This window comes from Terrapene carolina, unplaced genomic scaffold (genome assembly GCF_002925995.2).
Source record: "Terrapene carolina triunguis isolate 2854851 unplaced genomic scaffold, T_m_triunguis-2.0 Scaffold66, whole genome shotgun sequence".
Classification (NCBI taxonomy): Eukaryota; Metazoa; Chordata; order Testudines; family Emydidae; genus Terrapene; species Terrapene triunguis.
In genome coordinates this window covers 18237663-18265551 of record NW_020664417.1, presented here as the reverse complement: position 1 = coordinate 18265551, position 27889 = coordinate 18237663, and the positions used below count along the sequence as shown (strand labels likewise).

The window sequence follows — 27889 nt, the reverse complement described above, 5'->3', positions numbered from 1 at the left end:
ATAGTTCTCCCTGATACTGATATTTGGATAATTTGGATGCATGGAACACAGTAACCTCTGAGGACTTGTAGACACTGTGGGCCAACATCTGCTCTTTGATGGGCACATGTAGTTCCCTTAAAACCAATGGAAGACGTTTTGTGCCAATCTGAGGGACGATTTTGGGCTAATATTTGCAGTTAGACAAGTCAGAAAAATCAGCTTAATGATGTTTGTGACTAGAAAGTAGAACAATTTGGGGCTAGTTTTATGGCAAATTCTTAACAGAACAAGTCTTTGCATCTCATACTGTCATATGTGGAGTAGAGAAGATGGTTCAATGGATATGCAAATATTAGACCTTCCACCAGATCAGTGGTGCATGCTATTTTTTTCAGAGAGAGGAAAGAGAGTTAGCCAGTGGCAAAGTGGTAAAATGAGAAATATAAATGGGTTCAATCCAGCTGGAAGCTAGAATAGAGCTATGTTGATATAAATACATTTTTTCCTCTTTGAGGGGAAAGACACCTGAAGGAATGTTTGAAATGTATATTGTGTTGGAAACAAAGGCATGGATGTGTTTCATAATGACCTTATTAAAATAAAAGACAGGAGAGAGAAACTCAAGCACATGCAAAAAACCCTACCTGGTCTCCTTAGCTGTTTGCCCCATTTAGCCAGTTTCATTTGGAAGCTCTGTTTTTCATGCTGGAAAACTCTTACTGAATACATAAGAATAGCAAACTAGCAATAAGAGTGCTACAGAAATAATTTAATTTTTGCATGTCAGTTCTCTGCAGTCAAACTTCTTTAACATTTTAGACTGTCAGGTCAGGAAAAGGTGAGAGGAGGGTGACCTTAGTTTACTCACCCCTTTCAATATTTAGTGTAATTTCTTTTGAAAAATATGCAGTTCAAACTTCTAATGAAAAATATGCAATTCAAACTTCTTTCAAATGGACAGTCCTCATGCTATGTTACACACCCTGAGGGGCTTAATGGAGAGAGGCCTGCTTCCACGGGATGGAAAAGATGTTTAATAATGCAATGAAACACAAACTCCTCTCTATCTCCCCCTTTCCCCTCACCCCCGATATTTTAAATCGGTTCTTAGTAATAAGTATTGCAATCTTTCTGGAATGTGTCAAATGGATTTTATTTTATAAATTGATATGGATGTTTAAATTTTTAGGATGGAATCCTGCCCCACTGATGTCAAACAGGTGTTTTGCCATTGATTTTGATGAGGCCAGGATTTTACCTTCAGTCTTTAATGGAGTGCTGATGTCTCTTTTCACCAGTAACAGTAACTAGGGGCCCTCTGGATACTAGACATTTTGTTGTTATAAGCTAACATCCGTGACTCTGGATAACTTCTTACTAGAAGAATTTAGTCTTTTACCAAAATAGAAAATGTCACTTAGGGCTCGGTTCTTTTCAAAGAACTTGAAAGTGACTAGTAAAAATGGTATATCATTCCTCTTCAGTTAGGTACTGAAAATATTTAAGAGTCACTGCTGATATGAACAGGTTTCAGAGGGGTAGCCGTGTTAGTCTGTAAGTTACAGCTTGGAATTACTTTTGTTAAAGGAAGTGAAAGTGCTAGTTGTGTTGGATATTTAAATGTTACAAATAATACTGCAGTAACTTTATTCTTGTTTTGCTGACTCTATGAATAGTATAATGCATAATAAAACTGCACAATTTGACAGATTTAGACAGCTGGCTCATTCACCAGAAGTTCACATTTTGTTAATGTCACCCACGTTGAATAAGGGAAGATTAGTTGGTAAGGTCAATTTACAAAAATGGTTGTCAGGACATTTTTTTTAATTGTAAAACTTTTTGTGATGGAATTCAGTAAAAAGACTATAGGCAGAAAGCAGTGGAGACAAAGAGCTGCTATTAACCTACAGATGCAGGCTACTGCAGGGTTCATTGCAAGATTTGTCACACTGCTTAGCCAATGAAGTGTTAGTGTGACTAGAAGGGACCACCCTTTTCTGGGGTAAGAGGGCAATTTGGTCTCCATGCTCATTTAATCCTGAGACTTCTTTGAATAGACTGTCACTTGAATCTACATTGTGCAAAATTATGCATGCACTTTTTAATGCAGACTATTGTTCACTAAGCACTCAACCAAGATTTCTCAACCAATTTCCATTTGGCACAAGGTCAGCTGAAACCCAAGTAATCGTATATGGAAGGCAAGTATAGCTTTCTGTTCACTTTAGCCAGTCTCTTAACACAGATCGGGACAAATATCAAGCATACTTCCCTTGCAAATTTCAGATGTATTAAAATAAGAGACTGAAAACATCCATTAATGGAAAATTAGTTAAAAGTCACTGTCCTATAGAGGTCATTTTCTTATTGGTGAGAAATCTTGCTGGACTATGTTAGACTGCATTGCTTAAACCACTATCCACTGTTGATATAGGAACAGCAGTTTATAGGACTACAATGGGAACACTGTAGTTGTTCTGTTCTCTCTTTGTAGGTAAGTTTTTCTGTAAGGCAGTAGTGCAAAGGAAACCTTATATGTGACAGGTATGAACACACAGATCTGGCCACACATCACAGGGGATCAAGGGGTAGGGGTGGATTGGGGGTGGTCCCCCAGTCTGAAGGTGTCTATAGTTAAAATATTAACTAATGCTTTAAAAAACCTGAATACAGCATGTACACCAAATTTATTGATACATTTACAAAAATTCATTTTTTGTTAACTCTTCAAGGAACATTTACATTTAAAACCATATTTGGCAATAATTGTCATATAATGTTTTGTACAAGTGACACCTTATGTAGCCAAGATTTGCTAAAGTGAGCTCTTGTCCAGTGAAGTTCCATTCAGTGTGAAATCTGTAACAGTCTAATCATGTATAATCTGGGCAGTCAGTCCTGTTACAGTGAAAAGCACTTTTTATAAACATTTTTATGATATGCTGGAATTCTACAAAGATTGATTGGTGGTTGTTTTTTCATCCGTCGTAAAGGAATACATGTTGATACAAGGATACATGTATAGATTAGATCCACAACACATTTAAGAGTGTTTGTTCTCTCATTCCCCGTCATTCCAATTAAGTTGGTGAAAAATGTAACTTTAGTATTTTACAGGACATGGTAAAGCTGTTTCATCTAGGTGATGTCTATATTATAAAAATAAAATAAAATAATATAAATATGTAACATGAACCCAGTGCCCAATGTTAAATAAAATATATGATAAAAAGCAGACCTTCTAGGATGACTCGTTTTGAGATATGCTGATATAATTTAATTATTAAACACTTGAAACAATCTTGATATTAAGTTGCGATAACCAGATTTCTGCATCTATGCCAGATAAAGAAGTAAGTGCATAACATTCTGTAATAGAGATACATTGATGAAGGTGAAGGTTACAATCTTACAATGAATTGCCTATTTAGGAATGCATTAAGGAGTCTGGAAATATTATCTCATGGTATTATTTCACCTTAAAAACTGTTATAACTAAATTTAATTAAATCCAGCAGTTTGTACAGTAATGTTTCAAAACTCCTCTCTTTATTGTTATAATCAGATAGTTACAGATGTAAAATTGCTGGGATGTCAAAGAATCCATTATGACATCATAAGCGTCCTTTGATGAAAATGTGGTTTAAGTGGAAACACTGTGTAAACTATTTCACATGAAGAAATATATTTCAAAAATTCCACTAGTTATGCAACCACACTTATGATGGGGTTTTGCGTGTGTTGTACATCTATACATCTGTGCCAATGTATGGATATATATATATACACATGAAAAAAAATTATCTGCACATGTCTGGAAATTATAGTTAAATTAATAAAAGTAAATTGAATCACCGGTGTTTATAGCAGGATAACAGTCCTTTTAAAATGACAGGATTCAAAATAAATGCCCGTTGAAAATGTAGTATCCAAATAGTCCCAGAAACTATACAATGTAGCTGGTTAGATCCAGCAAATAGGATGTCATGTCTATAATCTGATCAAGAATACCTGCCCTTGTCACTCTTCGGATGTTTCTATCCACTTGTTCACATTGGGGGCCAAGATATCCTTTTTTACACAAGCACTTATTGGGTCTTACACAGACACCTCCATGTCGACATGCTGGATCACATTTTGCTGTGGGGGGAAAAAAGTATTCTAATTCATGCTGAGAATCTAACTAAAAAATAGAAAAATCAAAGGCATGCACATGACATGAGAGCTACTTCGCGCCAGTGACTGTGATGATAAGAAAAAAAAATTAAAAGTATGGAGTATGAAGGAGTTAATGTCCCCAAAGACCAAACTGGTGCTAAAAAAAAGTTGCAGAATGGATACCCAGAACTATGAAGGAAATAAATACTGTTTTCATGCGTCTAAGAGGACCTCACAAATAATGGATTGTGAATATAAATAGCTATTTGATTTATGGCAAAATTTTCAAAAGTGTTTAATTGACTTAGGCTCCTCGGTCTCTTTTTAAAAAGTGAGTTAGGCACTTGGAAATCTAGGGTTCAGGTTTATAAAGGTATTTAGGCATTGTTCTCCCTGGCTTAGGTACCTAAATCTCATTTTCAAAAGTTACTTGGCACCTAAGTCCCATTGACTTTCAGTGAGACTTAGGCATCTATGTCAGTTAGACATTACAATGCTGAGCAAAGCAACACCTAAATACCTTTAAAAATCTGGCCCAAAGTCACTTTTAAAAATGGGACTTAAATTCCTAAGTCATTAGGTCCACATTTTAAAAGATATTTAGGTCTTGCAGTGCTCCTCATAGCAACACTTAACTGATTTAGGAGCTTAAATCTCTTCCTTAAAAGTGGGGATTTAGTCATTTAACAGCTTAAATCCCATTGACAGTCAATCCCTAAATATCTTGAAAATTTGGGCCTTAGGCACTTAGTGTCTCTTTAAAAGATCCCTGAAAATTTACCACTGCAATTCTTTATTACTCAGTTACTCAGAATTTCCAGAGAATTTTTAACTGTAAATATTATATTGAGTTCTAACTAATATTAGCCAAACCAACAATAAGTAACTGCAATTGTGTAACTTTTTTTAGCCCTTTGTTTGGGATGGGCAGTATTATGATGAAAATATTCAGCTGTTTTGTGTCATGATGATGCCACCCTGATGATATTTAATGATGTCTAAGACAAAATAGATGTGTAAAAACTCAGGTCTCTTGGTTTTCATTAATAATTTCTATTTTTCACTATAAGCCCCTCTTAGAACCAGATTGACACACAATTATTTACTTTTATTATTTAGAATATGTTAGTGGCACAAGGTCCCATCCAGAGATCTGAGCACCATTGCTAAGTGTAGTCTGACATGTAGTAAAGAGAGAATCTTTGCTCTTTCCTAAATTGCAAGTACTGGACTATATCAGATCATCCTACAGCCAACCTGCGAGAAGGGGAGAGATGATTAAGCACTCAATTAGATTCACATTGGAGTGCTTCTTCCTGGAGCTCGCCTTGGGTAGGGAAAGTGGAAGGGGTACTGTCCAGAGTACAGACTTGCAGATTTTAGGGCTTCTGTGCAGAGGGTCTGCCCTTTTGTGCTGCTCTATGGGATTCTCTTCCCATCTAGTGCTGTGCTGCCATCATCTGTCTTACTTACTTTTTATTGTATACCCACATCCTTGTCTGAGCCATCATCAGCTCAGACATCAGCTCAGCTCTGGGATTAGGGTTTGTTCATTAACTTTTGCTTCCTTTGATGACACACCCAGAGCAAAGTACTGGGTCCCAGAAAAAAGATGGAACATAGATTTAAAAAAAAAAAGAAGGCTTGGCAACAATTTGATGGATTTAAGATATGTAAGTGTTTATAACCCAGAGAATTTTCCCAGTGGATTATAAACATTTTACAATTATCAGTTATATCTTGTGCTGAAATATTTATCAAATTCTCTTTAATCAACACATTAACTAGAGTCACAGTATCTTATAGGGAAAAATAAAATAAAAATGCAAAGGCATTTTAAATAAAAGACCACATCAAACTGGCTGACTTTAAAGTATGCAAAAGAATAATTGTAGGGACAGATCCTGCAGCCCCTTCTCAGCAGATAACTCTTATTTTAGTCAGTGGTAATTCTATGTTGGGGGAGACTGCAGGTTCAGGGATTTAGGATCAGATTTTTCAAGGTACTGTATTTAGTTGCCTAATTCCCTTTTATTTCAGTGAGAATAAGGCACCTAACTGTCTCTTGAAATCTGATTCCTGATTTATATTACTAGAATTTCCTTTGTATTTTACAACATGGTTGAAAGGTAAAATAGGAGTATATTGTAGTCTATAATGTTATTGCCGTTAATTAATGGAACTCTACATGCTCTACTTAAGGATCTCACATTGTAGCCTTAAATATTACTTATTGTAGATCTTTCATCTAGTCTTCTACTTCACCCATCACCATGGTATCAAAGCGCCTGTTTGTTCTGTGCTTCTAGAAGCTACAGTAAATTTGCTTTATCAAAGATTTTATCTCAGCAAGTCATTAAAGGCAATTTTTGGGGTAGGTAATTGCTATTTTCACTCATTGCCATGAACCTAAATACTAACCAGTTCTGCAGAATTCTCCTTCCCAGCCTTGATTACAGCAGCATTTTCCCGTTGGAGTGCAGTGCCCATTCCGACAATGTCTTGAGCATTCAGACGTCAATATCTGTGCAGACTGAGCTGTTCTTTTGCATTCTTCAGGGACTAAAGGTCTGTAGAAAAATATACGAGCCAATTACTTATTTAAAAATCAGGGTCAAGGGGAGAGAATGCTTTCACACGTGAAATAAAAAAAACTTGCTTTTTTCTCTATTTTCTCTAAAGAAAGCTGTTTAAAATGGCCCATATAGAAAAGCGTTCCGTTTTGTATAGAAAACATGTGAATACTGTAAGTGAAAACAAATCTCTTTTCACATAAAAGGATTATAAGAATACTGTCAGTTGAAATCTTTTAAAGACCTTATCATGAATCATATAATTCCTTTTCCTGCATTCAGACTGTCATTGTTGACAGTGAACATGGAATGCAAACTGTACTTTTTTCTTAATAAAGGCATGCTCCTTTTCTCATTGGTAACTGTCACAGTTTCAGGATAAAGTCGCCTGTATTCCCCCTCCATGGTCCTTCAAGGGTACCCACTTAGGGTTTGCGGATCCCAGTTATCACCTCTCTTGGGTGGTGACTTGTCTCTCTCTCTCTCCTGCCCAGCCGTTTTAAGGCTGCACAGCTCCCTGCCTTTCACTGTGATATTCCCAGCAAGCCAGTCTGCCTGAAGGCCAGCTCCTGTGCTTTGCTTTCTTCCTGAGGGCTATGAGCACTGTAATGCCAGCAGTTACCACACAGCTCTTTCTAAACAAGCACATTTATTCTTAAGGTAAAAACTTTACATAGAAGGCATATAAAACAATTCAAGTTCCTATGCGCATACTAAAAGCTTGCTAGAGGTCATCCATCAGTCTTACTGGGCCATAATAGGCCAAGTCTTTCCAACCCTTTCATAAGGGTTGGGGGCTCCTGGGACAGAAGGTCCTGTCCATCTGCTGGATCAGAAAGAAGGCCCTGAGTTAGTTGAAACACAGTCTTTTGATACCATAAGCCATTTCTTTGTCTATTGGTTTCTGGAAAAAGCAGTTTGAACTAGGATATGCAAGACTCCTACAGGGTTGGTACCTCGCGGGAGGTGTTTACAATCTGAGTGATTCACTGTAATCACCTCTCCCCTGTTCTTAGTTCCTAGAGGAGCTGTGGCAACTCTCTCTCTAGGAATTGCATACAGTCCCTGGCATGCAGTAATACATAAGCTATTAATACTCTTAACACAATATGGTCTCCAAAGATATTGCATCTGGTTGCAATATCTGTCACATATACCAATACAGGTTTTGCCAGATTGGGAATAAGATTGGGTTCTAAGGGAATAGTCTTTTTCTCATAACCATCATTCAAAGAAGGATGACACATTTTATGTTCTTAGTAAAATACAGTACAATGCATCTTTGTATGCAGTGTTGATAGAGCCGTGTCAGTCCCAGGATATTAGAGTGAAAAGGTGGGTGAGGTAATATCTTCTATTGGACCAATCTCTCTTCTGTTCTCTAACCAACAAAAGTTGGTCCAATAAATATTGCCTCACCCACCTTCTCTCTAACGCATCATTTCATACAAACTGTCTTCTAAGGGATTATTCAGAATTAAACAATATGTATTGAAACCACATATGAAGGTAGCACAGAACACCAATGCTATGAGAGATGAACTGCCTCCTGATGGAGCTCCCTGGTGGAGCTCAAGAATTTGATTTTATCTTAAAAGGCCCTAAATAATTTTGCAACTGTTTAGCTAAGAGGCTGCCTCTCTCCCTGGGCCTGTACTGCCACTACTGAGATCAGCAGCAGTGCTTAAGTGAGCTAAACATCCTCTGTACTGGAATTCACTTTCCATGCTTAGTCTGTTGAACCCTGGTATTCTTTCGCATGCACTGCAGAGTTCGTGTCTCAGAGCCATTTGGAGAAATTGGGGTCCATAAGAGGAGGAGCTGGAGGCTGAATGATGATTTAACTAGGATCCCATAATATGGCAGGGTTAGTGATTTTCATTTTTGTGGGACTGTCTTTGATTTGGAACAATTGTATTTATTTAATATATATTTTACAAAGTATTTTATTGAACACTTTAAGTTTTTAATTATGTGGTTTAAATTTTAGGAGCTGCCTAGATTTCTGAATAGATACTTGACAAATCAAGACAATTTACACTTTAATAATAGTGGGTGAGGAGCAGAGAAAAAAGTATAGGAAAGGGACAAAAGGAATTTTTGGACAGAACTTGAAAGAGATTAAGGGATTTTAGAAGATTCTCACCAACAGTGAGAATAAAATAATAGTTGTGTGGAGGGAAAGAGAAAGCTGCTGCTAGGCAAGTGTATGGAGTTGGAAAGGCAGTAGAGAGAAATAAGGTAGGCTGGAGGGCTAAAAAAATTTAGAACAATTCTGAACTGGATGTTGAAATGAATCAAAAGGCAGTGAAGTTCAAGGAGATTCAAGTAGGGGGAGACACCTAGAGAAAACTCCATAATATGGTGGAAAGAGGGAAGCATATGGGGGGGAGGGGGCAGGATTTATAGATTGAGTGTGGAACAGCTGGATCTTTAGGAGGTGAGGGAATTGGAGGGAATACAAAGTTAGTTGTGGTTTTGGTAAGGGATGAGGAAGATGGTGGAGTCTGGTGAGGAATATCACATGTATTGCCAACTAAGGCAGAACATTTAAAAAGCAGGTTAGACAACACCTGTCAGGGATGGTCTAGATAATACTTATTCCTGCCATGAGTGCAGGGGACTGGACTAGATGATCTCTCGAATTCCCTTCCAGTCCTATGATTCTAAAGGGAGCCCCGTATTAAAATTTTGGCATCACATAACTGTCATAGAAGCACAGTAGTTAAAGGCCCATTAGTTCATCATATACATTGCCATGCCAGTCCAAGATTGCACACTTTTAGCTCACTATTACATGTCTAAAGCAATGGGGTTTCTATCACTTGTCCTTTTTTAGATGTTTTAGCCGAGATCCTATAGTGCCAGCCTTTACAGGGTGCAAAGGTATATTTTACACAAAAATACTGAATATTTAAAGTAAGAGTGATAACTAAAGGTTATTTTATTACTCAGTAGGAAATTATATAGACAATAATGGGATGTTAATGAATTTAATTAGGGCAGAGGTACCAAAGATATATAACTACAATAGCTGATGGTGTTTCAGCCTTTCTGTGTCTTTACTCTTTTCCTCTTCTTCCTGATTAACAGTGTATCTTGTTGAAACCTTAAAATTCCACTGGTCCTGCTTTTCTGTGTCTTGTCTGTTCAGGAACTTGGTGTTATTCAATGGAAGTCACCCAGTAGGACTATGTGGACTTTTCTTCTAGGTGTTCAGATACTCCAGGCTAGAATCTCTCTGCCTCCTGTTTCTGTTGGCTTTTCTTTTAGCTAAGTTTCTGATTTTTACCTGCAGAGAGCACTCTGAATGGAGGTATTTTATGTCATATATTATGACTCGTGCAGCCATTTTGCAACATCTAGCAACATCACTGCCGCATTCTACAACTTCCATTTGACACTCCAGATATTTTTTGCCTTGTGCATTCATAATGAAATCAAACTTTGCTGTAGTTTTGATACCAGTGTAAATGGAGAGTATACCTTGAGGGATGTCGAGTTCAATTGACAGAAAGAATTTACTGCTGAGCACCAATATTTCTTGCAGGATTCTGTATGTCATAGGTTTTATGTAATGTAATTTTTCTGCCAGCTTCTAGATAGAAGTATTTTAGATGCTCAATGGCACTCAATATTTACAAAAGCACAGAATATGTTCTGCACTAAAGAAATTACTGTAATGCTTTCTGCAGTAGCCATGGCCACCATATGTTTTTTTAGAAAAATATATTTCTACATGACTTTAATTCAAACAGCATGCAATTCAGGGAATCCATTATTTATTTATCACTCTGGCAACTAATAAGTCTTATAAGAACATAATATTCATCACACAATACATTAAAAAGTCCTACAGGCTATAGATTCAGTGGAATCTTTTCCAGTGATAAAGCAAACCAAGCTGCAGAATTTTCTATTAATTATACAGTTCAAGTATAGTTATTTATTATTTATTAAAGATGGTTTTAATTTTAATTTGGGAGTAACTGTAACTATAGATCTGCTCACATGTTATATGGCCTCAAACATCCATTTCATTGATATGTTTTGTTTATAAAATTCCATGCACAATCACAGGCATCTTGTGAAACATGTACATCTAAGCCTTTTGTTTTTCTTGTCAAAGAACAGATGGAACCCACCACCTGTATAACGAATAGCATAATTTCATAGGAAATGCAGGCGTGACTGTATGCATATAGACCCATATTATTGTCATATCCTTAATTTTTCAGTTGCCTCTGTGTTTTTAGTTTAAATAATCAGCTTTAACACTGTATTAGTATCAATTTTTGCATTTTATTTCCTAGTATTTTTCTTGAGAGAATCACTAAGAAACTTTCATTTGAATGTTTGATCTCTTATCGTACATTCATGGTGTACCTTTGTGTTTATTTGAGCTATATTGTGACCCACGCTAAGAAACTTTCAGGTGCCTTAAAGGGAGTATGCACTCGATGGATTGGGACTAAATGAGTGTTTGGCAGCTGAGTGAGGTGGATTTGTTAATCAAAATTTGGGCCATAAGGGGAGGAGATCCGAAAGTGGTGCCAGTGGTGGGGAAGGCATTTCCATACATGTCGCTCGCTGGAAACTTGGTGAGTGGGTCTGGTCATCAGGGAAGAATTTAGCAGCTGGGGGTTGGTAGGATTCTCACTGAAAGAGTTTAATTTCTGAGACAACCATAGGCTTGCTACTAAAATGGGTAAGTTGATTGTTGGAATGGGAGCCTGGATGGGATTGGTTGTATAGCAAAATTACTTAGATTAGTGAAGACTGTAAGGAACTCCCAAAGGATCTAAAAAGCTAGATAAATGGGTAGCATGATGGCAAATGAAATTCAATGTTGGCAAATATAAGATAATGCACGTTGGAAGAAATAACTTGAGCTCCTCATACACATTCTTGGGTTTTAAATTAGGAAAAAGAACATGGTAGTTTTTGGACAGCTCAATGAAAACTCTGCTGAATCAAAAACAAGTAATATGCTAGGATGCATAGGGAATGGGATGGAAAACAGTACTGAAAATGTTAGTGTTCTATAAATCAGTGCTATGTCCTTATTTTGAATACTGACTTCTACTCTAGTTTCCCTATCTAAAAAAATAAAATAAAAAGTAATAGTGTAGAGCCTGATGCTGAAAACTATTTCAAGGTCTGGAACAATATTCATGTGTGGAGAAAATGAAAAGATGAGGACTGTTTTGAGAGGGAACATGAAGGAACTATACAAAATGGGCCTGTACGGACAGGGTAAATTGAGCACTCCCGTTGGCTGTTTCTCATAGTGTCAAAAGAAGGGGGATTCAAGGGAAAAAATTAAACTGGTAAAAGTAAATATTTTTTTGTACAATGTACAATTAGCCTAGTGGCAATCATTTCAACAGGTTATCATTGAAGTCTGAGCTCAGTAGGATTTTAAACAAGGATTAGGTATTTATATGGATAATGGCAATCATAGTAATAAAATACAGTAGGATGCATTGAGTATCAGGTTGCAGTTCAATAAAGTCCCTTTTCTGAGTAGAAGTGCATTTTAAGGACTTAATATTAAACAAAAGCATAATTTGTGGTGGCAGGAAGAGAGGTGATAAAGGAAAATCTGCTAGTACACCGGCAGGGCCTAGGAAGAGAGACTTCCCATAGCCTCTTTGTAATGTGCTTAATTTCAGATAGACACAGTGGGCCAAATTTTCCAAAGGTGTCTCAAAATTGTGTGCCTGAATGTCTGGCTTCCATGTATGAATGAATCATGTAAAAATGAAGATGTGCTGTGTTATCTGAAAAATATTTTGAAGTAAAGATTGACCTTACAAATGATAGAAACTGAACCCAGAACTTTTATTTGTGAAAATATTCAAGAATTGATTTTTTTTTTTAATTTAATCAAACAGCTTGATCTATGTTAGCACTGGTAGGTAAGTTCTGTCTTCTTAGTATTCTACTAATGTGGTGGAAATCATGTATTTTATATCAACTTAAGCCTGTTTGATCACTTACGCAATCTCAAATATTTCTCTCTGCTGTTGACACTTGTGAATAAAACTCTGATTTTTTTATTCTAATATTAATTAGCAATAAGCTGTACTTGTAACGCTTCATCAATATTGATTACATCATTAGTTACTTGGGCTGGAGTGGAAGGGAAGATGACAAAATTCGGGTTGGCAAAGAGCCCAGTGACCAGATTGATTAAAAAGGCAGGTGAAACAAAACCCTCTGATTGTTGAGTTGTATGTGAAAAATCTTACTAATACTCCTTATGTATATTATGGTAGAGCCCAAAAGCATTCCTCAAGATCAGAGCACTGCTAAACGTGTACATAAAGCGAGAGTTCCTGCCCCACAGAACTTACAATTTATGATTCTCAGATCTTTAAGGGCAGAATGTTTTCAGGCACAGAACAATTGTTTTGAACTGGATCCCACAAAGGTAAAATTAGTCCTGAATCTGACTGAGGGCCTGATCATGCCAACACTTAAGCATGTTGTAATTTGCTCACATGGGTAGTTCTTCTGTGTCTCCTGACATAGAACATGGAGGATGGGGCAGATGTGGAGAATAGATGGGGCTCCATAAAGTTATTGACCTACTGTCCCTTCTTGGACTCAGGACCAGATTAAGGTCAGTGACTTCATGTATGTATCCCCTACATCTCCACAATCTCCAAGTTGCAGGACATGGCAGCTGTAGCCATAGAGTTGCTCACTATCCACATGATGTTCTGTGGGAAAGAGTCTTTCACTCCTCCCATTAATCCCTATAAAACACTCAAGTGCACAGCTCAGTAACCTGATTGTGTGTAGGATTTGGCCCCTAAGAAGTCAACCAAAAAAGCTGCTGCTAATTACTATGTAACTAGAATTGTTCAGACTCTATATCTTAAAGAGCTATTCATATAAACAGTACAGTATTAGATATCTTGCTTGTTAAAGTATACATTCATGAATCTGTGTAATCATTGTAGATATATGGAGCATAGAATAAAAGCTGCATTTGGTCTCGGGGTACTCATTGTCTTATAAAGGTCTGACATACTCAGCAAATTGAGACATCAGGATAGTAAAATAATTTACATATGCATTACTGTACTAGGAATAGAAGAGTAACCTCTGTTATTATTTAATGCAAGTTAAGGAATACAAATAAAAGCCATGTTTTAATAAATTAAAATTCACATTAAAATCTTTCATTTCATGGCATCTTTAATAAATCTCTTAATAGTTCCACCACACGCAGAATGTGAGTGACTTAATTGCAATGTGTGTTGCTATTCTATTCAGGCACACATGGAGCAATACAATTTAGGAGGCAAAATTCAGCTTTCATGTAATTCCACTGAAGTGAATGCAGTGCCATCAAGGCTGAATTTGGCACAATATTTTTAAAATGCTTGGTGAGTAAAACAACCAAAAGATGCATCTCTGTTTGTTCTAGGAATAGGGCATACCCATGCAAATCCTGACTCTGACGTCAAAGAGTTTCACTGCTATGTGGATAGAATATTTCACTTCCCCAAAATATTAGATTTAGTTATTAAAATGATGGACAAACACACATTAATGCAAAAAGTATCCTAACTTTGCTTTTTTCTAGGGCAAATTGCAAGTGAAAATAAGTTTGTTTCATTATAATTTACTACTTGTCACAGAATAAATATTGCATCTCTTCAGGTACAGTTTCTAAAATAAAAATATACCTTAAGTACTGGGAGACATGCCAGAAGCTCGTTACTTGTCTCCAGATTTACTACATGGGAATAATGTGGAAAAAAACCTCACTGTTCTTAGATTTAAACTCAGCAACCTATAAAATTTATTCTTATATGGTATACTCGTTCATGACCTCTAGTCTTAAGAAATTCTGTCATGTTTGAAAACTAGTCCCTAGTGGAGCCTGTATCAATGTTAATAGCTAAGAGGTCAATGCAACTGCTAAACAGTTTGTATTACTGTCAGGGTGGTCATGAAAACAACACCTGCTGCATGAGCACTTGGCAGCTGGGTCAACAGGCACTGTGGGAATTTATCAATTTAGGGGGCCACTTGCATAACACTTTGACTGATGAATTGGCAAAGACTGGCTTACTGGACTAAAGCTGCTCTATTATGTATGACTTTCTTTGGGATGGCAGAGGAATTGGCTTCCTGCAGGCTTCAGAAAATAGTCAAAAGATAAACTGAACTGTTTTTTCCTTATAAAGTGATAAAAAGTGAAAGCTCCTTAATACCCAATGTTAGAAACAGTAAGAAAATGAAAACAAAACCGTTACAGTCAGTGGATTGTGCTGTGATTAAAAAAAAAAACCCTCAGTTTTTCCATAGTGGTTACAAAGGACTTTTTGTGGTGTACTTCTGTAAAGTGAAACTCTCTAGGCTGGTATTTACTAAGAGCTTTAATTTCTCTTTAGTGTCTCTTATGGGAATAGTAACTGCATGTGGCTAGGTAAATGAGATAAGAATTTTGCATTCTAAGACTAAACTAAATATAATTAGACATTAATTCTGACTTTCCATTCTCTTAAATGACTTAGAGGGATAGTAACTTTTTGGATAGAAGGAGATTGTATGGCCCACCTGGGTGGGTTCACCAATAAAATGGCTCATTTTGTTGACAGCTTTAATAAGTGCTTTCAGAGTATATGTCTGAATTATCAAACATGGACTTTTTTTTTTTTTTTGGAGAATGGGTCTAATACTGTATTTCTATTCTCATCTCTCATTAACCAAAATCTTCATGAATGCTACATTTAAATATTATTTTTACATTTTTCTGAAAATGGCAAATGCCTGACATATGAGACAGTTGTATTAAAAGATATAACAGCTGAAGTTCTTTGGAACAGCGTTCACCTTAGCTTCAAATCACCTGAATGACATAAAGCACCCCAGACACAAGCCTTTGTTTGGAATAAATTCATTTGTAAATATTCTTCTGATATCATAAATCCCAGAAGAGTGTCAAAAAGGAATGCTAAACTGAATGGAACATGTTTGTAGGGTTAAGCAAGTTTGGAGCTCAGTCCAACTCAAAACAACTCCTGCCTGGCCCAAAGATGCTTTGCAGACATGTTGTAGTCCAGAACTGTGAAGACTAATCATAATGTATGGGGAAGTATTCTTCCTTGAAAGTCCATGGAGCACCTGATTAGGTATTAGATATTACCCTCTTTTTCAAAAATAAACAGGGACTAAGGAATTGCTATACTAGATCAGAACAATTGTCTGTCTAGTTGAATCGTATATCAGACTGTGGCAAATACTGGATGATTCAGAGGAAGGAATGGATTTCCTTAAATGGGTTTCCATACCTATGTCTGGCGAGTTTCTTTCTAACCCTAGGCAATTTTGATTTAGGTCCTGAAGCATAAGAACTTAAGGCTTTGTCTGCACTGACACTTTTGTCGGCAAAACTTTTGTCAGTCAGGGATGTGAAAAAAACAGTCCCCTGACCAATATAAGTTTCACCAACAAAAGTACTGGTGTGGACAGCACTATATTGGCAGGAGATGATCTCCCACCGCACAGCTACTGCCGCTCATTGGGTGTGGTTAAATTATGCCAGCGGGAGAGCTCTCTCCTGCCAGCATAGAGCAGCTATGCAGGAGACCTTACAGCAGCTCAGCTGCAGGGGTACAGCTCTGCCGCTGTAAGGTCCATAGTGTAGACATAGCCTAAGAGTTGTTTTCTCTCTCTCTCTGTCTCTCTCTCTTTGTCGGGGGAGGAGGGATGGGCAGGCAGTATCCTTAACTAGTGTAGTGATGATGATGATACCTACAAAAAAATTGACAATGATTGGGGTGAGAGCACTGCCATTCTTGCTGACCAATATTGCCTCATAGTTTCCTTGTACTCCGGTTATTGCCCTTCTATCATAACTACTCATCACAATGGTTTCAGAGCACTGTCCACAATTTAACGTATTAATTTTTAATTGTTAATTATTATTTTATTATTATTAGTAGTAGTATTGTGGTAGTGCCTATGAGTCTCTGTGATGGATTAGGACCACATAGTGCTAGATGTTGTACAAGCACAGAACATGTTTAAAGATGTTTTAATTCAACTGTCCATAATGATGTCTGTTTCTTCCCTTGAGTTAGTTAATTTGAAACCATCAACATGTGAACATAGTTCAAATGATTCCTTCCAATGTGTTTTATCTAGCACTTGTCATTTGCCATTGTGCTGACCAAGCACTACTTTCTTAGGTCCCTCCGGAATTTCTCCTTATTTTCTCTGTTGTTGATTAACCTAAATAACTTTGTCCTCCAGAAATGTTGCCACTTCGCTGTTGACCCCTTTTCCCAGATAATAAATAAACAGTGCAGCTTTACTATGGGTCTTTGGGACATCCCACCACTGACTTCTGTTCATACTGAAAATGTATGCATTTATTCCTACTCCTTATTTTCTATCTTTTCATCAAGTCATAATCCATGACAACACTTAACTTCTCATATCATGGCAACATATTTTCCTTAATACCCTCTAATTCTAGTAGGTTGGAGAGGCATAGTTTTCTTTTCTAGGAAATTCTGTCTTTAATTACTGTTTTAACTAATATACCTGATGCTGAAGTTTTACTTTTCTGTAAATGCTAGGATCATTCTCCTCTTCCTGTAAGCATGAAGAAAGCACAACATTAGCTATGATACCTTCCGGTTGCTGATATTAGTGACAAGTAAATCTTTGGATCCAATTATCTCTTGACAAGTGCCATTTTAATAAGATTTTTTTAAAATTGCCTCTCTCCTTCCTTTTTGTATGGGCGCAGATATGCCTGACGCTGATATGGTATACATCCATACTGATAAGTAATATTGACCTACTGTCGTTTCAAAGCAGAATAGATCACAGTGGACTAGGAAACTTTTAGGGTACTGTAGTACGATTCACACAGACAGTTAATGTGCAGCATGCTAGCACTGTAGATTTACACCCAGTGTATCATATGCTAACCGTTCATCTAAACAAGCCTAATTATGATTGTGTGCCTATTTTTATATATCATCTTTATCTGAAATCCTAATATCTTATTGGATGCCCCAGCCTCAACCCATCCTTCTAGCAGAGCTGGGATTACTGACCTTTTCTTTCCTATTAGATACCTAGTGTATCTTCTGATATTGACATCTTCACCAGAAGATTCTGCCCAACTGGTGTGCAGCTCAACATCTGTCAGCTTTCCTCTGATTAGAAGTTTAATTTTACCCGTCTTTATTTTCCTTGCCAGCAGTCTGGTTCCATTTTAATTATCTCTTCCATATTAGCCTCTCCCTTCCCTAGTGCCTACAATGTGACCATCTCCTCTGTACACATAATCTCATTTGCACAATGAGCTGCTGTAGTTCCCCCTGTCTAGCACATGGAACCAGAGGCATGCGAGAGAAAGATACCATAGAGCCCTGGACTTAAGCCTTCCTAAGAATCCAACTTTGACTTCCGGAACTAATCTTGTACACCTCCTTGTGTCATTTATACCAGTATATGCCACTGCCACAGGCTCCTCCTCGTCCTTCTAGAAGTTTGTCTAGATGTGTCAGGAAATCTGCACAACACTGCGGGCCTAGCAGGCAACTCTCCAAATGGTTCTCATTGTCTCCGCATACCCAGCTAATAATATTTGACAATAGAATCCTCGATACTCATTGCATGTCTCTTTGCCGTGTTCCCCAGTCTGTGAGGGGTACCTACTCAGTCTCTTCTATCAGAAATAGAGAGTTGACTGTCTATTGCACTTACAGCCTTTTCCCTTGTGACACTAATTTTGTAAGCTGAAGGATTGTGGCTTCAGGTTCTTTCTGCCTGAAGTGGCCTCTGCCTAGCAAGTTTGCTATGTTGCCATCCCAGCACAGGCTTACGTCTTCTGCACAGACACACAATCACCAAACCTCACTCAGGACTCACTAACTTCAACCAAAATAGACCACTTCAAATAGATGAGATAGAATAACTACACTCTCAGGTCCTGTTACTGTAAGTTGAATTATCTGATGCCTTAATTCTGAATGAACCATCTCTGATTTCACTCAGCCTGACTGCCATGTAAGACAATCATACTCTAGAAAGTGAGGTCAGAAGACTCCATTGGATATGTTGCTGGATTTTCTCCACACATCCTAATGCGAGGGTGGTTTCTTCTGCTGTTGACTAAACAATCAATTGTGGAAGAATTTTAAAGAGACCACATGGCTTGAGGTTTTGAAGTGGGGCTTTGCAATGGTTGATACTGTAAATTTGTTTGTGAGGTCACAGTGGTGGGGAAAAATTTTATTTGCCAGATGGGGTGGTTATATAATGACTTCCAATTATGGTTAGCAGAGATAAAACCTCAGATCTCCTCCATATTCAAACTCTGAACCTCTACCACTTGGGCTAAAAGAGTAACTTCATTAGTTGGTAGCAGTAGCAGGTAGTTTTGTGGATCTGCTGCTAGGAATGGGGAACAGAACACATTCCCCCTGGCAGAGGAAGCTTATTCTGCGTGTCTGAGTTACTCCTTTGTAGCCAACACCCACCATTTGGCTATGTTTGTCCATGTGGAATGTTTTCACTGAGCTGATAAACAAAGCTGCTACTTGCTCCATGTTCACATGTCTCCTGAGACCCACTTCTACCAAGGTGCTGACAAGAAACAGCTGATAGATAATTGCAAGATTGAGGGTAACTAGGATAGTCTGTATATCTAACATCTCTTTCACAGCACTGTATTGTGAAACGTATTATTGAGAGGCAACCATCTTGACAACTTTATTTGTATGGTATGGTCATTTGCCTTACACTTCATCTTTGTTTTCTTTTTTAGACTTAAAACTCTTCGGACATGGATTACACTTTTGTGTGTGTGTGTCTGTAAAGCATCTAGCACAGAGTGGGCACTATCAGAAACAAATGATAAATGATATTTGTATGGAGATGAAAATGTATATCCTGAATGATGCATTAGACATTAAATTTTTCAAAGGCTTTGACTTTCTTAAATGCATACCTGATCACCAGTATGCTAGCAATGAATGAAAAACTAATGCTTAAAATGTAATGATGCTCACATGCCAAGATGCTGGACTGAGTCCAGTTCACCTAAAAAAAAATCCTATAATGATAATAGTTAAAAACAAACAACAAACCCTCCTTTGTCCAAAAACTATGTACTTTGCCACAATCCACGTAATTTCAAATGTATGCCAATGTACAAGGACAATGTTTATAGCGCTCAGGTTACTTTCTCCACAAATCTTCCCCCCTGCTCACACATGAATTACCTAACCAGGAGCACTGCAATGGGAGGTCTGGCCTTTCAGGTATGTCATTTTGAGACCACCCTACTAGACAAAGCAACAAGAACACAAAGCCAAGGTCAAACAAGGCAGCCCCTTGTAACTGGATACTAATAATGGATTTAAGGTGTAAAATTCACTTAAACCCATACACCAACAGACTAAACAATCAAAATGAGGCTAACAAGATTTGTGTTGGGAAAAAATGTTTTAATTCTAGAAAGCATACATAAAACACACATAATAACCTTGACTGACAGACTGTACTCACATCTGCTTCCTAAATAATTGCAGTATATCTGGGTGGGATAATAATCACAGACCCTTAGAATTGTACTGTCACTAGTCCTAAATGCAATTAATTTATTACTACATTCACATCATTATCATGTGCTGTACCAGCAACAACATTCAGAATTTCAACTCTTGTTAGAAGACAAATTGTTCATAGGAGCAGTAAAAAGATGATGAATAAGTGGACTATCCTGATGTGAACAGGAAAATATGCTGAAGTAGATCTAAGCAGCAGGCAGATCTGAATGATTCTAATAGTTCTCTGAAAGATGGTTGGGTGAAAGTAATTAGTACAACTGGTTCAATGGTTGTTGCCCTGTTTTCTTTTGTGTTACCATTGGGTTCAATCTTGTGGCCTGTGTGCATGTTTTTGCAGAATGGAGGTGTAAGAGGCTTAAGATGACACAGGCCTAGTCTGATGAAGCTGCTGGTGCCAGGAGAAGAAAAGGCCACCTCTCTAACTAAGGTGAGTTCCCTTTAAATGCATTTCTCCCATTACCCCTGATGATGAGGACGATGGTGTATGGAAGGGAGGGGTTTTGTGCAAAGTTTTCAGATCCCCTATCATTCTCTTGGAAGTAGTTGCATTGTAGAGAACTTGAAATTGGGGTAAAGGGATTTGGTTCTTCATATGTTGACTGGTGTATAGGGTAGTATAGAAAGAACTTGGGCAATGTTTTTGTCCATTTGAGTCTGACAATTCTCATTTTTGATGTACAACTTTTGGTGCTAATTACACCTCGGAAAACCTTTTTGGGTGATTTTAATTTCATCACTGTTTTTATCACAAGTCAGAATAATTTTATTGAGTCTATAGATTTTGTTTTATAAATCATTTGGGTAGGATTTGGGGGCCAGTTAGAAATAGTTGCTGGTTTTTAGGTCTTCATACACAATTTGGAGTATTCATTTGGTGGTGGGGAAACAGAAGGTTCTTGTAAGGCCTTTGCTTTTCTGGTCACAGATAAATTCTGGGGTGCACTGTTCATTGTACAAACTTACCTGGAGAAGAGGTGGATGACAGCAAGTTAATCCATGCATATTACTGCCTGGAGGCAGGGACATCTCTAGAAACCATTGGGCAGATCCTCAGCTGGCAAATCAATGAGGATCTGCCCCCATATGTGTCCTTCCTCTGTTTGGGACCTCCCATGCAGGAGAAAAAAAGGAATGCTTTGGGGAGAAATGTGTATGTTCCTCATATAGTCATTGTCAGCCAGTTCCATATGTGAACTACTACACCATTTTGCACAGCACACCTGCTGGCCTTGGGCATCAGTCACTAAGACAGGAAGAATTTGTTGTCCTGCCACCAGTGAGTAATGTATATTCTCAGCTGTAGGCACTGATGATTCAGAATCCCAGCAGAATCTTCTATGTGGATTGGTTCAAAAGGTTCTACTATAAATATGGGAGTCTAGGCTGCCACAAATGTACCCAAATACTCTGAAAATATGAGCATCAAGGCTACAGTCGGGTAAGGTCCAGAGATTGAGGAAGATGAGATATAGGCTGCCCGTGAGAGTTTAAAAAATCATGTTATAACATTTAAATGATACTTTATAGTGGTTACTTTCGGTGACTGTTTGTGTACCAGCTGGTGGCTCCTACATCTGCTGCTAGGAAGCCTCTTGAGAATTTCCCTCAGTTTTTGTTCAAGCATTACATGACCAGAGCTACGCGGAAAAGTGAAGCATAAATAATTTGTTCTGTTTCACAGAGTATTTATTTTATATTTTGCCCCAGTTGTTTTTATTAAACTGCTTAAGAACAGATTGATCTGAGTCTGTGATGTGAATAAAGCAATGCTTACCGTTTGGGGTCAACAATCTTGTAGAGTTTCCCATTGTGAGACTGTGTCATGCTTTTGCTGCTTGATAAAATGTACACCTCACCTGTTAAAGAAATAGATCTAGTAAATTAGTGTTCTTTAATAATATGCTGTACCTCTGACTTATCATCTAGCTCTATTTGCAAGATGATGAAAACCTCATGAAATAAATATCTTGCATCATTGGAAAATACAATGTAATTGTACTGTTTGAAAACATGTATGAAACAATTCTTACCAATTAAAACTAGAAATGTGAAACAAACTTTGTCATGCAAATTTAAAACCAAATTTTTCACTTTTAACATTTTATAGAGCTAGTGGAAGATTTCTGAATTTCAAAATTTAGACATAACTTCAAAATTGGAGGGAGGGGAGGGGAGGAGAGGAGGGGGAATTTCATCTGCCCATTCAATATCTTTACTATTGAAATATGGAGTTATATACATGTACATTATTTTTTGTGATGTGAATATGTGCAATGTATGACAGGCTCTTTGTTACAAAGATGATTAACTGCCTGTGGGCTGTTCTGACAAATATCCATTATGATTTAAAAACTATATATACTAGAAAGCATCTAACACCAAGTTTTTCCTTTCTAAAGGTGGTGGTGTATGCATTTGTTGTTCATAAAAGCGAAGGAATAGCATCAGCTAGAGCTAGATGCTGTGCAAACATCCTATTGAATTGCAGTCCCATTGCCACGCAAATCCTTGGTATCTATTAAGAAGACATTCCTGCCAATTGTGTCAATGGAGTTAATGATCTTTTGATGTCATGAGTGTGAAATCATCAAACTCATTTTTCCTTTACAACAAATTCAGGATTTGAACTCTGATTTCTAAAGGTGAAAGGCTAGTGTCCTATCCTACTATGGCACTGAACTTCCATAGTTAATTATTTAAATGAGTGTTGAGAGGCAAATATAAGTCAATTACTAATTTAAGAAAATCTCTCATTGGTCTTTATGCAAAATCCAGTTAGCATGAATGAGAATTTTAAGTGCTGAAACAGGAGGAATAAATGGCATTTAGATATTTTCATCCAATTCTTGACCTCCTTTTGATGTGTGTCTTATGCTCATGGAACTTAAACTACATTTGTGCCTTTCACTTAAGTTCATACCCTCTGCGTTTGTGCAGAGATTGAAAATAGGGACCTTCACCCGTTCTGCTACCTGATGGTCACTCTCCCTGTTGCTTCTTACATAGATGCTAAAGAGTAGGAGGGACGATACTATAGCAATCTTGGTCAAAGAATTGAAAAGAAAAGAAAAGCTATGCTGTAGAGACTGATACAATTAAACACCTACTATAATACTATATGGTGCAGCATGTAATTTTGGTAAGATTTATTTTGTAACTTAATAAGAGGTTTTTCTATTATACCTAATTCATCTTCACCAAATCCCAAAACGTGTCCCGAAAAGAAGCCTCTACATGAGCCACTGTTGCCAAGACATAGAGGTTTCTCTTGCCACTGTTTGGTCACAGGACTCTGTTGCAGCGTTAAAAAATTTCTGTAATCAAACACATACAATACAAACTGTTATATAGCATTTGAAAAGAGAACTTAAAATGTCCAGATAATAAAAAGGAGTTGCAGTAAGTAGTTCCATGGACACTTCTATAAAATTAATCACAATATAGTTTCCCAGCAGGCATTGTACAAACACAAAAAAGCATAACATTCATCCTTCTGCCATCCTTACTTGGGTTGCTTAGTATCTATGTGTGGCAGAATTGAGCCCAAAGTATTGTAAATATATATATCCTGAAAATACTTTGTAAAATATTTCTCTTGCACATGGGTACAAAGCATTTCTCTTGCTTGGTGAGACAGGACTGCACCCATTCATCCAGAAAGCATTATTTTTTCTCTATCATTGATGTTTCCATGAGACCAAGATTCAAAGCTGCACTGTTAATCAGTTAGACCCCGATCTTGTAAATACTTACACACATGCTTAAATGCTTGATCCATTGAAGTCAATGGGACTACTCGCGTACTTAAAAGTTAAGCATGGGCATAGGTGTTTGGAGGATCAGGGTGGATTAGGGGGTCCCTGAGGAGCATTTGGGATCAATATCTCCATTTCAACCTCCTCTAGAGATCAAGTATGTCACCTCTGCTGCTATTCATTAGAATGCCATGACTCAGAAAGTAGTGGTCCCTATCTTGTTTCCAAACCTGGGGATTTCTCTATGGCATTGCCACACTGCAAGGTTGGCAGAACTACTTTAATATGCAAACATGCAAAATATTATTGTTGCTTTATATGTACCATAAGTGAATATATTTTAAGACTGTGATTTTAAGAAACCTACCCGTTGCGGTCTCCAAACACATAACTTCCATAAAGTCTCTGAGATTGGCAACCTCGGTATACAAATCCACCGACCAATGGTCCACTACTGAATGGTTTGAATTCTAGAAGTGAAGGCTCGCTCTCTAAAAAGGAACTACCATAGCATTAGATCAAATACAATTTCATATATTAAAAACAATTATGCAAATACTATATGAAGAAAAGTTATTGCCATTTAAATTGCACCAATGTTGAGATGTACAGGATGTATAAGACAGGAAATTGAGTATAAGGGAAACCAGAAAACACCATCATAAACATAGAGGGACATAGCCTAACCTAAGGCTGAGAGAAGAATAGACCCAAAGGGGTCATATCCTAACTATCCTATTGAAGTTGATGGGAGTCTTGCTATTGACTTTTAGGTGCCTGGAATTTCACCCAGAGAATGGATCTGTTATGCTTCAGGATTATAAATAATAAAGGGGGTGGTTTAGGGATATAGGAGTACAAGTCCCATTGACTTTCAGCGGGACTTGTGCTTTGAAAATCTTGCCCAAAGCTACCTTCTTTTAAGGTCAGTTTCTTAATGCAATAAGCCTGTACTGTTCAGTATCATGCATCAGTATTGCTGGCTGTAGTTTCTTATTTAGGCTGAGGCCATTATACTGCTGCTAGGGTTGACAACAGTTACATGCATTTTTTGTCTTACAGAACTGCACTGTTAAATCATATCAGATAATCTCCTCAACGATGTTAATGTGTAAATGATCCTATGTATGCAATTAAACTATATTTAAAGACTACATAGGTTAAAACCAAGCTCAGATTTTGTTACGATTATGTAATTTTAAATCAAAGTCACAGCCAATAGATATTTTTATTTTACATGAATATTGTTGCAGTTGGACTGCCACTTGTTAAGTCTTTGTTGACTGAATTTCCCAGGTTAAATTATGAGCATAAGGGATGAAATTATACAAGGGAGAAAGCAAAATTATGATTTTTTTCTTTTATTTAAGCAACTGACCACTGCACAAGCTCTGGCAAGTTCTTCTGGATGGACACAATTCCATACCACAATATTGTTTAGTTTGATCTACAGTAGAGATGCAGTCAAAATTCCATTGGAGCAGTGGTTTACCAAATCCATTTTAAACCACATTTTTCTTTGGCTTGGCATTCATAAAATGACAACACCAAATATGTGAAATAACTAAAATTGAAGTGACTGTATTACATATATGGACTACTGCATGAGCCAGCTCAGCTGTACTACTTTCAAAGTACAGTACAGATTGGGGGAGAAATGGGTATACATAGGTCAGTCTAAAGACCTATGTCCCATGAAATTAGATCAGTCCTTGATACCATACAAGTGACACTGCTTTGAACTTTACCACACTTTACCACAATGAATTTAGAAGCTGTTAAATGTTCAACATACGCAGAAGATAGCTCTGGGCTGTGGTCATCTGGCTTTTGTCTGTACCTGCAAGTGTCCTCAGCAAGCATCAGACTTTAACATTAAATATAATTCAGAGACTTATTTAGCAATAATAGCACCAAGTCAATACATTATGTACAATTCTTTAAAATCCAAGTTTCCTGATGTACTGTGTGCCATGTTATGACTTGTGAAGTAATATTATATTGTACATTTCCAAACTGAACATTTTAACTGAAATTTAAACAGTGTTCAGTAGTTTCCCTATTTGATTGTTGGAACAGGGTCCCACTCACTGCTAGGGCACCTCCTCCTGGCTGCTTTGGGGATTAGCTCTTTCCAGGTCCTACGCCCCCTTCTGCAACTTGTTTGCTTGCTCTGCCACCTCTCTCTCTCTCTCTGTGTGACTCAGGGTGCTCTAGCTTCATGGCTTCCTGCCAGGTCACTAGAATCCTCCCCTTCCCAGATATCAAAGTCTCTCCATACACACTGTCTCCGGCAGTCTTCCCATCCACATCTTCCCATCTTAAGACCATCCATCTTCCCATCTGTGCCAGTTCCCAGTGGCTATTAGGGAACTCTGGCTTGCCCTCTAGCTCAGGGATCCTCTACTCAGCCAAGGGCTGCACCATCTTAAACCTTGCTGCCCTTCCCTGAGTCTTTTCCTACACCCTCTCAATCTAGTTTTCTTTCCTTCCCTCTCTAATGTTCAAAGAGTGGCTACAGGTTCCCTCACTGCAGCCCCTTTTTGCTGCCAGATTCCTGGTTTTATACTAGCCCCACCTGTTCCTGCTCCATATTCATTCAGGGGATTTCTTAGGCCACCAAATTCCCCTCAGCTGTGGCCTATCTGGTTAATTGGCCTCTCCTCAGTCCCATTATCGTCTCCTAGTCACCCCATCATAGTTGTTAGACTCCATTACAAGAGGCACATTGCCTAAGACTTAAATTCTGTGTCTTAAGAGGTTACATGTGAATGAGTAAGCATACATTTTCATCACTTCCTGATCTTTCAGAAAATTTTCTTTATAAGCAGTCTCATATGGTAACAAACATGTATAACAACAGACCTCAGTCATTTACATTTTTTTTCTTTTCTTTCCTTTATTTGCTTGTACTTTGTCTTTCATTGGTTTCCTATTAAGCTTACAATATTCCTTTTTATCTGTTTTTTTCTATTTTCCTATGGCAATACTACCATATTTATTATTCCACAGACTTTTTGAAGGCTGTTTGTCATCATAGTTTTGGATAAAACTTACCATAGTCTTTCCCCTTTACTATTTGCAAGATTCTTGCTGAAGATCTATTCTTTCCATTTGAGTCTGAGCAAAGTATTGTTAAATTAATATTTACATCTGTTGGGTGGCGATCCACGGCACACCTGTGCATCAAAAAACATGTTAGAAAAGTCATAAAAGACATGATCTGACAAGGGGAAAGCTGGTTGTACTTCTTATGGACTCTTATTTCTCTACTAATAGAATAAAAAGTCAAATTTTGGAGGACTATTCTCTTTGTGGTCTGTATATTTTTGTGGAGTATATTATTCACTGTGCCCAGATCACAAAGAAAATAAGTTTGTGTGCGTAAGAAAGCGTTCATACTTTTGTGACAAAAAAACAAAAACAAAACTACAGCTACAAACCCTCCCTATGCCTCATGACATATTCTGTAGAACGGATAGACTTTTTTCCTATTTGTCACTAAGAATTGGGCTCTGCTGAATAATGTTTGAAATTATTGGTACTCTAACCGGCTTTATTCTGTAAGGCTCACCAAATCTATGCAACTTGATTCTTATTGCATAGCAATGTTGGACCATAGAAAGGAAGTAAAGAACAACTCCTTTTTTAACCAAATTGAATTTCTTCTGTTTTTCAAAGCATGGCCTTAAATGTTACTGGGCAAGTTTACACTCCAGCCCTACATCGGCACAGCTGCCTTGATGCAACTGCACCACTGCAGCGCATCTGGTTAAGACGTGCTACGCCAACAGGAGAGCAC

General features: G+C 37.6%; 1 protein-coding gene across 2 annotated transcripts in view; it reads right to left on the bottom strand.

Annotated features, from left to right (window-relative positions):
* Positions 1-2702: 2702 nt before the first annotated feature.
* Positions 2703-27889, bottom strand: part of HHIP (hedgehog interacting protein) — a 96015-nt gene continuing 70828 nt past the window's right edge. The window contains exons 8-14 of one of the 2 annotated variants that reach the window (XM_024207618.2): positions 27145-27266; positions 24455-24578; positions 23516-23646; positions 22107-22188; positions 6565-6713; positions 3997-4125; positions 2703-3134 (exon numbers count right to left, since the gene is read on the bottom strand). In XM_024207618.2, coding sequence (XP_024063386.2) covers positions 3124-3134; positions 3997-4125; positions 6565-6713; positions 22107-22188; positions 23516-23646; positions 24455-24578; positions 27145-27266 — 748 coding nt within the window. In that variant the 3' untranslated portion in view covers positions 2703-3123. Of the gene's footprint in view, positions 4126-6564; positions 6714-22106; positions 22189-23515; positions 23647-24454; positions 24579-27144; positions 27267-27889 lie in introns of both variants that reach the window. The other variant, XM_024207617.2, reaches the window with a different exon arrangement.